Source organism: Austrofundulus limnaeus, unplaced genomic scaffold (assembly GCF_001266775.1).
Source record: "Austrofundulus limnaeus strain Quisiro unplaced genomic scaffold, Austrofundulus_limnaeus-1.0 Scaffold120, whole genome shotgun sequence".
NCBI classification, from domain to species: domain Eukaryota; kingdom Metazoa; phylum Chordata; class Actinopteri; order Cyprinodontiformes; family Rivulidae; genus Austrofundulus; species Austrofundulus limnaeus.
The window spans coordinates 186440-198333 of NW_013952522.1; the positions used below are offsets into that span (position 1 = coordinate 186440).

The window sequence follows — 11894 nt, forward strand, 5'->3', positions numbered from 1 at the left end:
ACATAAAACATTGCTATAATAAATTCATAGACTTGTTGTAAATAATTTGATTAAAATTATTTTTAAAGGATTGTTAATTCAATGTCGTTTTAGTAGTTTAGTYGCTTAATTTCTTAAAATTTGGCGGCCAGTTTTCATGCTTTTATTTTGAATAACTGAAACCCGGAAAGGCGAGTGGGATTTACCGGTGTTGTACAAAAATCGGTTCCCCCATAATGAGAGAGAGAGTCACCGGTCCTGGCCAGAGCTCTGGTCCTGGCATAACGCCAGACCAATCCTATCGCCGCGGAGGCGCTTCCAACACAGGGGAAACAGATTTTCACAGGGAACTGAATTTCGTACAACACCTGTTCACACTTTTGGATTGTAGCAGCTCCATACGAAAGCTTAGCTCWCTGTTTCTTACTATTGTATTATTATTATTGTCCTTTAATAGTTTGTTAATTTAAGAGTGCAACAATGATTCAGCTGCGGTTGTTTGTCCACCAGCGGATGTATGCAGCAGCAGAAGACATCCTCGGACAAGTTGAGAACATGCTAGCTTTATCAGAAGCCGAAGATGCTCGACTCGAACAAAATCTGCGACACCAGCTTAGTTCACCTACAGAGAAAACAGGTTTGTTGCACTGCTGTCAGTTTTCGTTTAAGATTTTGTTACTATTAATGATGACCAGATAAAGTTTGTTGAAGCGACTGCTAATTGTATTGGGATGTGAGTCTACATGCTCATTAGCGCCCCCTGCTGATTTAAATGTTTTAGGCACAAAAGAGCGGTCAGTTAACCTTACCATGTAATATTTATTCATTTTGATGTCTTAATAATTAGAACACTACATAACCATTATTTGTATTTTCTTTAAAATATATATAGTTTTATGATGAAGTGTTTGTGCAACTGGAAAACTGGCTCAACAAATTGCTACGTATTAAAGAACAGCACTGGGGTCAGATTTATAAAAGACTGCGTGGAAACCATACTAAAAGTGAATGTACGGCCAAAAGACAAAAATGGCATACGCCAATTTTTTTTTTCTGATTTATAAAACCGTGCGTACGCATGTTTCAGCGCATTTTCCTAAGTCTGATTATGAAGGTAAATTCTGACAGTGATCATTACACAGTGTGGCTCTAATTCCTCACTTCACCRTCTGTGTCGCAGYTTCCCATCTCCAAAATGAGCGTACGCATGGGTCAAAGCTGGAGTGAGGCACCGCACATTTTCACGTCAAGTTTGGATTTTGTAAATCACAACCTTGGCGTGAAAAGTGGCGTACGCAAGTTTCTGGGCTCCTTTTGTGCGTACGCCAGTTTTATAAATCCGACCCCTGGTCTTTTTACTCAAATGCAATACTTGTGATGTACATTAATTCTGTGACTGTTTTCCTTTTTTCCTGCAGGGTTTCTGTTGAACACTTCTACCACAAATCATGGAGATGAAGGCGACATCTCTGTGCTGCAGGAAAACCAAGATTTACGTTCAACCGAGCTGTCAAACCTCTGTCCGGATCCAGAAGTTTCACGGCTGTCTCAGTCCCCTGCTGATCTGGCCTCTGATACCTGGAGCTTTCCTGCAACAGACTTCAAAATGGTCGAGATAAAAGAGGAGGAAGAGGATCTTGTGGATGTAAACCAAACACGAGAGACTGGTTTTATGGAATCTGAGGAGGATCAGCATCAGCCAATAAACATAAATCCATTTTCCTTCAGCTCAGGAGCAACTTTGGGTGAGAGTAAAGATGAAGAGGAGCTGATGAACAACAACACAGGAGGCAACAACACTGAAAACAACAAAGCAGAAAGTCAACCTGTTGAAGAAGAAAAAGAGCGCAACTTTTGCCGTTTGTGTGGTAAATCCTACTTGAACAGCACCTCGCTGAAAAATCACATGAAAACACATGAAGGTGTTAGAGATTGTGGGTTTTGCGGGCTGAAACACCAAACGGCAAACAAACTGATCAAACATTTGAAGCAGTTTCACAGGAAGTCCCATTTTTGCGACGTCTGCGGCCGGACTTACACCGCCAAGCGTCGCCTCAACCGGCATATGAAAACACACACGGGCAACAGAGACTTTGTGTGCCGGGAGTGCGGGAAAGCCTTTTACCGCAAAGAGCACCTCGTTGTGCACGTGAGGACGCACTCGGGCGAGAAACCCTACCGCTGTGAGATTTGCGGCAAGGCTTTCAGCCAGAGCCAGAACGTGGCGATTCACAAGCGAAGTCACACAGGAGAGAAACCCTATCACTGTCGCCTGTGCGGCAGACTCTGCGTCACAAGCAGCGCCCTCAGCCAACACTTAAGATACCACACGGGGGAGAAACCCTTCTCCTGTGACGTTTGCGGTAAAAAGTTTTACAATGGCGCGCACGTGAGGCGGCATATGATCACGCATACTGGGGAGAAGCCCCACGCCTGCACTGTTTGTGGTAAGACGTTCAGCTTAAGATGTAACCTCAAAGTGCACATGAAGAACCATTAAACGGCTGAAACAAAACTGCTAAATTAACCAGACCAAACCTATATGTATTTCAAATTTATTAATACCTTTTGAGACGTTGTGAATATTTTTTTCCCTGCATGCCAGGGAATATTTGAGAGCTTTTCTGTTTTTCTGAAACCCCAAAGACTCCTCAGCTCAGCTCTATATTTTAGGAGAGTTAATGACCTCTTGTTTCACAAAAGTGTGTAAAACAAATTCTTAGTTTGCTTTAGAGGACACAAGATAATCTTATATATTGTTAAATAAAACAACGTTTTAGCTAGTCTGAGTGGCTTGCATTAAACGGATACTGTTTTCCAAAAGAAACCGAAATTAAAGCTGAAGTTGCGATGCAGACTTGTTCTGACTGCCACTTCTAATTTCCTCATCACAGGGATATTCAGCTTGTAAAATTAGCTTTGATGTTTGATATGTAAATAAAACTGTTTGTACCAAAGTTGCAAAGATAAAATGACAGACCTCTTCAGAATGGCTGTGGCCTTACACGACCCAGCAGAAAAAAAGTTGGGTTTAATTTTTTTCATGAAATAGCGCTCATCTAGGACAGCCAACAGTTTTTTGTTTTTTTTTTCAAGGTTTGTTTATGTGTTTAAACTTTTGGTTGACCCAGTAATAAAGATTATAACATATATGATGTTGGCCTGTTTGTTTCCTGACCATCCCCAGCAGATAATTGAAGAAAAAATAAATTGGAATARAAAGCACAAATGCTACCAGAGCTGGTGTTATGTACTGTATAACCGTAATATTCAGTGGTTACTACTTTGAAATGTTTTATCTAAAATTTCTAAAAACATTAGAAAATTTTGTTGCAGCATCCACAAATATATCTACTCTAGTGTAAAATACTCACCTAAAGCAGGTTTAGTGAACATGGTATGAACAATTTGTAAGTATATTGTATAGATGATATAAAATCTTATTAGTTTTTGTTTTCAGCTGCTTTATGAAGAAACCAAATGTTTTCCTTTTCAACAGGAGGCAGCAGTCCTGCCTGTTAACACTAATGTTGACAGTTCTTTGCAGCTTTATCGTCTTCATATGTGACTCAAGTTGGCAAAATGWGTCAGTGAGTGCAAGCTGCAGAGCAAAAATAAATAAAAAATTTGATTTTCTAAAACGTCCATAAAGAGACAATTAAACTAAAATAGGATAAACTCTTCCCAATCCACCTTATTAAAAATATTTCTTCAAAAATAATTGCTTATAACCTTTATAAATTCTGTTTTTTAATTATTTTTTTCTCATCTGGGATATTCCTTTGTATAGTGAAAGGCATCTGTGAAGTTTAGACATTCCCATTTAAAATGCATGGCTGGAATTCCCCATGACATCATCCAGAGAAATACAAATTGAGTTTTCAAACAAAAYTAGCAGTGGTGGACAGCAATTAGTTTCACCAGCCCTAAAGCACTAACTCAAATACGTAGGTCCCTTAATTCTAAAGCACTAACGCACTGAAAAATTTAGCAGAAATTAATTTTAAAGCACTAAAACAACCCAGTCAACCCATGAACATTCAACAGACAACATGAGTCACATTTTTCCATTTTGCTCTATTGATTTATAATTTCAGACATGTTTCACTTTGAAGTTTTTAAGGTGGGAGATTTGGAAAAAAAAAACCTCAATATAGAAAAAATACTGTCATTGGGACTTATTTTTCCAGCGTGGGTCACGTGGTCTGCAAATATATTGCTCATACTTTTTAATGCGTCGCCTCAGATCAAAATGTCCGGATTATCCCTTTAACAGAAATGAATGAGTCCAGTGTTTGAAACAGTTTTCCAGCCTCGTGCCTTTAAAAATAATCTGCTGCAGTGAGGAGTTTGTGTTTTGACGCCTGATGAAGCAGAGAGGAGGAGGAGGAGTCGCCGCTCGGTTGGCCTCTCACATCCTAATCCGGATTAAAGGGTCGTCCTCCCTGCAGTCAGGACTCAGTCATGGCGGTATAAATAAATTGAACTGAGCTCAAAGCGACGAAATCGAGCGGCGCATCGATGGTGGTGCGTTCAAGTTCAGGCGGAGCTGGCGACTTCACCGCTGATTTCACGTTTTWAGCAACTTCTTCTGTGTTTTTTAATTTTTTTTTTTAGGCTGTGATGTGCTTGTTGTGTTCTGATGGTAAAGTTGGGTGAAAATCTGCATCCCTGTGTGCAGCAGCAGCATCACACTGCGCTCTGCAGCTGTCGCACTCAACACTGCAGCCTTTTTTTCCCCCCCTGCAGAAAACAGCTATTTCCCCCCCACTCCTGGACCTTAAACCTCTGCTGTTGACAGAAGAGCATCTTTTCAAACATGACAGATTCTGGTGAGTATTCTGGATTGAATTTACCACAGCATTTACATTTACCCTGGTAAAGTGTCTAAATAAAATGAAAAAAAAAAAAAAAAAACATCAGTCAGGTACTTTTGGCGGGTTTATGTGCCACAAGTGCTGAAAAACAGTGAAACCCTTGATAAAAATCCAGACCAAAATGTATCAGACACCAGGGTCAAAATGGCACTTTCACAGCAGGATTAAGCAAAAGCATCACATAGATTAATTTCTGTTTATGTGTTCTGCAGAGCTCTTATTTAACATTTTCTCATATAATAATGTTTTGTTCCAGTTAGTCCCATGTAAGAATCAAAAGAAGCAAAAGCTGGGAAATTTACGATCAGTAATTTTACTATGATAAAATTTAAATTAATTTAGCTATTTTCCTATTCTGTTTTAGTATTTAAAGATGCTTCATAAACAGTTTACCCTGAACAATATCTTGTGGTGCAGTTTCAAAGAATTTACTCCAGTTTTTTTCAAATATGCAATTCAGATGTTGATTTGCAATTCTGAAATGCGGGTATGCACTTAATGTAAACAAAACTCTTTTATCGACATATTTGATAACAAATCTAAGTGTAAATACACCAAACTGTCTGACTTTTTATTCCCAAATGGTTCTTCTGGAAGTCGCCATTGTTCACCTGTTTTCTGTCACCTCAGCTGTTTCTGTAGGTAAACAAACACACCTGGTTGTTGTTAGCTGTTCATAAATTCAGCAGTTTTTAAATCACTGGTGTGAGGTGTTTGATTTTCTTGTTTATGGTTTATTTTTAATTTTGCCCAGTCTTCATGAGTTTGTGATGAGTCCCTTTAAAGGTATTGTACCTGATCCACAGTTTGAACTGATTCACCYGGGGGGCCGCATCAATCAATCAATGGGCCAGTGTGGGTCACCAAACATTAAGTGGGGGTCTGTGGCTAATCTCCAGATAAAAGCTTACATTTAAAATGGTTTTCTTATTTCAAATGTTCACCTCCCTTGTTACAAAGCATAAAAACAGATCATAAAAAATAATTAAAACAATATTGTGGGTATTAGGACTTTTTTTGTTGCGACTATACCGTGTTTAATTGAGTTACTCTCGTTTTTTGTTTACACAAACAGCCAACAGACGAAGCCTCTGTCACAGTTTATTTTTGGGTCAGGAGCCTAAAAGTTTGGTGACTGGTCAGCACTACAAAGCTGTTAATGAAAGAGCCTCAACCATCATGTTGATCAGTTATGATTGTTGGTGTCTGAGGCGTAGCTGGCCATCTTTTAAAACTTGATTTGATTTACGTAGAAAAGAACCACCCACWCAACTTCACGACTCAAGCAAGGGTCACGACCCCAACTTTAAAAGCTTTAGAGTATCTTTTTAGTTAATATAAAAATTCATATACCCGCCTCTCTTCTAGAGGAGTCAAACGTTCTGTTTCTATCCAGTTATGGTTCAAATTCTCCATCTTCTTCTTTGTGCAGGAGTGGATCTTGCGCTTCTAAATGGAAAGCTGCCAAAACTCCGCGCTGACTCGATACTCCACTGAGGTTTTTCTCTCTCTGTCAGCGCGGACCTCCTCCAGATCGACTCCGGAGCAGGAATTGATTCGGGTGAAGCTGAACTGTCTGCAGYGGCTGAACCGTATAAACAGAGCAGCACATTTGCTTAATTAGACTTGACGAAAAGAGGGGTCAAACAAACTCTTCTGACAAACTTTGTGTAGAGATTCAAACACTCGAGGATGTCAAAGTTAACTGAAATGTTGAAATTTACGACGCGTTCATGAGAAAACTGCACGAAGCAATTAAATAAATCGTGGCAGTGCATTTTAATGTTCCACAAATCGGGCAGAATAGGATGACAGTGTTTCTAGAATACCCGCTGATTCAGCTGTATGACTTGTGTCCCAGCTGACTTCATTTCTTGATATAAAATCCTCTTTAGTTTGGAGGATTACAGTTAATCCACTTGTGGTCTGGATCATGTAGCTCTGTTGGCTCTCGGGGTATTAGTCTGCCTCCCATGATACACGTCTCTGATTGTGTCTTGTAAACAAGCTGGGACTTTTTATAGGTCTGCACACACTCAGGGGTCAGGTGGGGACAGGAGGAGGGGATCAGAAAGAAGGGTAATGATATAATCTGAAAGATTTTCAAAACAAAGAAAATAGAAGATYTGTGTTTCAGTTTCTATGAAAGCCACAGTTTATTATTTCTCATTCCTCTCTGCAGGACCTGATGTGATCAACCGGACGTCAGAGACCTGTAGATCCATTTCTTTGAACCACTTCTCATTTTAACGCCATTTAGCTGTCATGGAGGAGAACAAGCTGATCTTCAGCCTGGATCGCCGTGATGATGGCCCCACTGTGGTCTTCTCGAAAGACAAAGTGCATTCAAGGGAACACTGGTCTGACTGCAGCCTGGACATAAGTCTAGACCTGAACCAAGGCCAGCGCTCCCAGCCTCTCCTGCTGCATCACTCCCCCTCATCCCCGGGCTCTTTATCCGATCTGTCAGCACCGTCAGCAGACCTGCTCATCACCCCCGGACTGGTCAAATCCTCCTCCACAGACCTGAAGGTAGAGGCAGAGAGCAGCGCACTGAGAGGCAAACCTCTCCTCAGTCTGGTCAAGTCCCTCAGCACGGAGATCTCCCGTCGGGTCGAGCCTGAGGTTAATCTCTCCAAGTCCGACTCCAAGCTGCATTTACAGCCCTGGAAGCAGGTTACACACCCGAGGATCCCTGAGGACAGGCCCGAAGGGGAGGAGCGGACTGAGAACGAGGACTGGAGGTCCCCTCCGTCCACAGGCAGCATGTCTCCCACAGAACCTCGAGGCAGCTCGCTGATCGCCGAGCTGGAGGACACGAGGAGGAAGTTCTCAGAGGCCATGCATGACCCGCTCAGCATGCTGAGTAAGATCATGGGGGACGAGAGCTCRGGAAGCCCCAAGCAGAGGAGGGGCTCTGGTACAGGAGACTCTCCGTCCCTCCAGGGCGGCTGTGAAAAAGACGTCATCAGTGAAGATGCAGATCTCAGGTGGAGGAGGAGAACCAACAGCGAGCACAGAGCTGAGTGTGAAACCCCGCTCCAAAAGCTTCAAAGGGATCCAATAATCAAACCTTTCGCCTCCCCAGAACACCGCCCCCTCAGCAGAGACAGCCGTTTAGAAATCTGCACCTACGGAGACGTTCTTCAAGTGGTGGAGCTCCAGAACGAACCCAGACCAACGCATCATCACAACACCCGGTCCCGAGTCACCTTGGCAGGTTCACCTCTGCCGCTTCACTGGCTCCTCCTTGTTGGCCTTCTAGTTTATGGGCTCTTTGTGCTGCCTGTGCCTCCGTACGTGGCAGGCCTCTCTCTGGGGATTGCATGTGGCTTTATGTTGGGCTTGGTCGTTGTGTTCATGTTCGCCCCCCGACAATCAGCTACCAGAAGCAAACAGGGGTCCCTAAACAAGACTAAACCTACGAGCATGAATCCACTGGATGGAAAGCTCGGAGATACAGAAATCCTGGAGGTAACTAAAAAAAAAATCAATAAAAAGGAGAGTGAATGTGAATGGTTTTGCTGGATTTTGTTGGAGAAGCTGAATCAAGCAGGTCAATAACAAAAACATCCTTAAACCAGACAAATGGTGACTAAAGCTAAAATTTCAACAAAAGTCAAAAATTAGCARAAGAAAAACAGGAAGTTAAAATAGCAGAACAGAAATAAGAAGCTTAAACCAGCGATRCTAAAAACTAAGATCAGCAAAACAAGTTAAAAGCAAAAACTCGCAATGTGGRAACTAAATGCTAAAATTAGCAAAACATTARCTAAAATCATAAACTAGTAGTACAGTAACWACAAGCTAAAATGAGCTAAACTTAAGCTAAAATCAGGAAAACTGTAGAGATAAGCTAAAATTGGCAACATTTTAAATAAAAGCTTAAATCAGCCAAACAGAAAATTAAAGCTAATATTAGCACAAGAAAGAAAAAAAAAAACATCTGTGCTGAAGTTGTCAAAGAGAAAACAGTTTTGAAAGAATTAAATAAATCTTGATGATCTTTTAGGGAAAATTTGTAAATAAAATTTATAGATCAAAAAGTGTAAATTCCCAAAGAACATTTCATTATATTGCATACCGATCCGAACATTTTTTATGTTTGAATGTCTAAAATAACACAAAATATTTTATTTATTTTTAATTTAGAAATTTGTTCAGTTCATTTGTAACACAAAATAACAAAGAACAAAAACATGCAATCAAAATAAAATCTAAATAAAATGAAAGGCAGCAGAAGAAGAATAAATCTTATAATATCTGCCCCTTTTTTTTACACGTATGCAAAACATTTGAAAGAAATTATAAACAGTATTGTAAATGCTGACTCAGCATTCTAAAACTCACTGAGAAAATAACTAAACTGTGGAGAAAACATGAAAGTGATGAGAAGAGTCTTCTGTTTGGCACAGATTTCTTATTAGAAAAGATGCAAAACTGTTAGTTAGCTAAAAAAAGAAAAAGAAAAGAAGAACCCGTAAATAAATGACGGCTTAATAAACTCATTTTGAGGTAATATGCATTAATGAGACAGATTTGTTTGCAGGGCTGGATGAACGAGGCACCCGCCTACGATCCGGAGACCTTCCACCCTTCCCTGACCCACTCGGTCTACGTGACCCTGGAGGGCAGCTGGCTGCACCTGGCCTACCCTTGTGCCAGCATCCCCCGGTGGGCAGCTTTTGACGAGGCGCCGCATGAGGCCGTGTTTTTGCGTTCCTGCACCTACCAGCTGGCCAACAGTAAGGTGAGTGTGCTGCAGAAAGACAAACTCTAATTTGTTAGTGCATGGAGAGAGGGGTGACCTCTCACCTCCACACTTATCGCTCTGCACCTCCTTTGTCATCCAACACGGCGGTGAAAGACCTGAAGAACTACGTGTTGATGTGAAGAATGAAGCTGACCGCTTTGCTTCCCTGAAGCAGCCTGTAGGATTTCACTGGAATTACAGAATAAAGCTTGAACACTGTGTAAATTCAATCCAGTTCATTTCTATGGCGCCAAGTAATAACAAACAACATCTGGAAAAAAACAAAAAAACAAAAACAATTTCAAGACGCCACCAAGTTTTGTTGAAACTTCACYCTTCTTCACTCACATCACAGTCTCCCATCTATGGAGTGCCATTTGTAAAGTTACACAGTCAAAAATTACCACCAAAATTTTTGTTTTATTTAGATTTTTATAAGAAAAAAAAGAACAGATTTATTTTTCAAAGTCAGTTTTTGACCATATGATTCATACATTTATAAATGTCATAGTTTACAAACTAAATATTTAACTTACAAATTAAATATTTAGTTGACAAGCTAAATATTTAATTTGTGACTAATATATTTAGTTTAGAGCTAAATGTTTAGCTTGCAACTTAAATATTTTGCTAGCAACTTAAATATTTAGGCAGCAAGTTAAATATTTAAGTTGCAACCTAAATATTTAGGTAGCTAGCTAAATATTTAAGTTAAATATTTAGGTGGCTAGCTAAATATTTAAGTTGCAACCTAAATATTTAGGTAGCTAAATATGTAAGTTGCAAGCTAAACATTTAGCTCAAAACTAAATATATTAGTCACAAATTAAATATTTAGCTTGTCAACTAAATATTTAATTTGTAAGTTAATATTTAGTTTATAAATGATGACATTTATAAATGAATGAATCATATGGTGAAAAACTGACTTTGAAAAATAAATCTGTTCTTTTTTCTTATAAAAATCTAAATAAAACAAAAATATTGGTGGTAATTTTTGACTGTGTAACATTACAAACAGCACCCCATACCCATCCTGAGCAGCACACCGGCAGCAGTGGAAAGGATTAMTAAATAGTAACTTTTTTAGTAACTGAACGGTGGTTTGTCTTGTTTGTCTCTGCTATAACTTTTGTACTTTTCTAAATATTTCATATTTTCTAGCTTTTTAACTTGGAGAATGCTAAATGAAATAGTAAGGACTTCATCTGTTTATTGCTTAATACTAATTTTTCCATCCAGGTGTTTCTGGTGCCGCYTAATTTAGCCCGTAAGAGGGTGTGGAACAAGAAGTATCCCATCTGCATCACTCTGGCTGAAGGGGAGGTGGAGGAGGAGAGTCTGGAAGTACAGAAGGACGTGAAGAAGGCAGAGAAAACGTCCGACCCTCAGGTTCCTGTCACCCTCTACCTGTTTGGGCGCACCGGAAGAGAAAAGGAGGAATGGTTCCAGCATTTTGTGCTGGCCTCTAAAACTGAAGCACAAAGCGGCCCGAGTGATGTGGATAACACTGGTAAGAAGCAAATTTGGATTTATTTAAAAATGGAAACATTCCTTTACTTTGATTAGAGAGGATCAGGGTTTTATCATCTCAGAACACCAATCTCTCTGTCACTCAGAAGCACAGAGCGGAGGAGAGGCTGGTAAAGAAAGCACACAAGATCCGGCTGAGTTGCCGAATAAGACAAGAACACTGTTGGACTACAGCACATACATGACGCAGCTGAYGGGCTCAGAAAAATGTAATCCGGCCTCCAGCCCCTGCCATAGTAATAAAGAAAGCCCCTCTGCAAGCAAAAAGGTCAGCGAGCAACAGTTTTATTTAGCTTCAGCTCCAAAATTTCACTTTATTTTTTCCCCCCAAACTGGGGTGAGTACAAGCTTGCAATCACGTCTCCTCTAGAGCCCGGTTTTATTAACGATCACTTTATTTTGGTCTAATAAAGTCACCAGAGTTTCTTTGGTTCACTGCAGGTTCACGCTGAAGACCGAGGTTCTGGGAGTGAAGCTGGAGCTGACCCAGGTGCAGAGTCCGAGTCAGGGACGTGCTCGGCAGAAGCTCAGCCCACCTGGGTGAACTCGCTKGTGGGGAGGATTTTCTGGGACTTTCTCCGTGAGAAATACTGGTCCGATCAGGTGGCCCACAAGATCCAGAAGAAACTCAGCAAGATCAAGGTGAGACGGTCCGAGACTGCGTGCAGCTCTTATTAATGTGTGTGTGTGTGTGTGTGTGTGTGTGTGTGTGTGTGTGTGTGTGTGTGTGTGTGTGTGTGTGTGTGTGTGTG

General features: G+C 40.6%; 2 protein-coding genes across 4 annotated transcripts in view; both read left to right on the top strand.

Annotated features, from left to right (window-relative positions):
• The first annotated feature begins 237 nt into the window (after positions 1–237).
• LOC106522043 (zinc finger protein OZF) lies at positions 238–3129 on the top strand. Its single transcript, XM_014014885.1, has 2 exons — positions 238–616; positions 1398–3129. Exons 1-2 carry the CDS (start codon positions 460–462, stop codon positions 2477–2479), a joined length of 1239 nt encoding a protein of 412 aa, XP_013870339.1. The 5' UTR covers positions 238–459; the 3' UTR covers positions 2480–3129.
• Positions 3130–4432: 1303 nt separating this feature from the next.
• LOC106522045 (testis-expressed sequence 2 protein) overlaps positions 4433–11894 on the top strand; it is a 10950-nt gene continuing 3488 nt past the window's right edge. The window contains exons 1-6 of one of the 3 annotated variants that reach the window (XM_014014887.1): positions 4433–4811; positions 7039–8330; positions 9406–9606; positions 10852–11122; positions 11232–11410; positions 11584–11784. In XM_014014887.1, coding sequence (XP_013870341.1) covers positions 7122–8330; positions 9406–9606; positions 10852–11122; positions 11232–11410; positions 11584–11784 — 2061 coding nt within the window. In that variant the 5' untranslated portion in view covers positions 4433–4811; positions 7039–7121. Of the gene's footprint in view, positions 4812–7038; positions 8331–9405; positions 9607–10851; positions 11123–11228; positions 11411–11583; positions 11785–11894 lie in introns of all 3 variants that reach the window. The other 2 variants (XM_014014888.1, XM_014014886.1) reach the window with 2 other exon arrangements.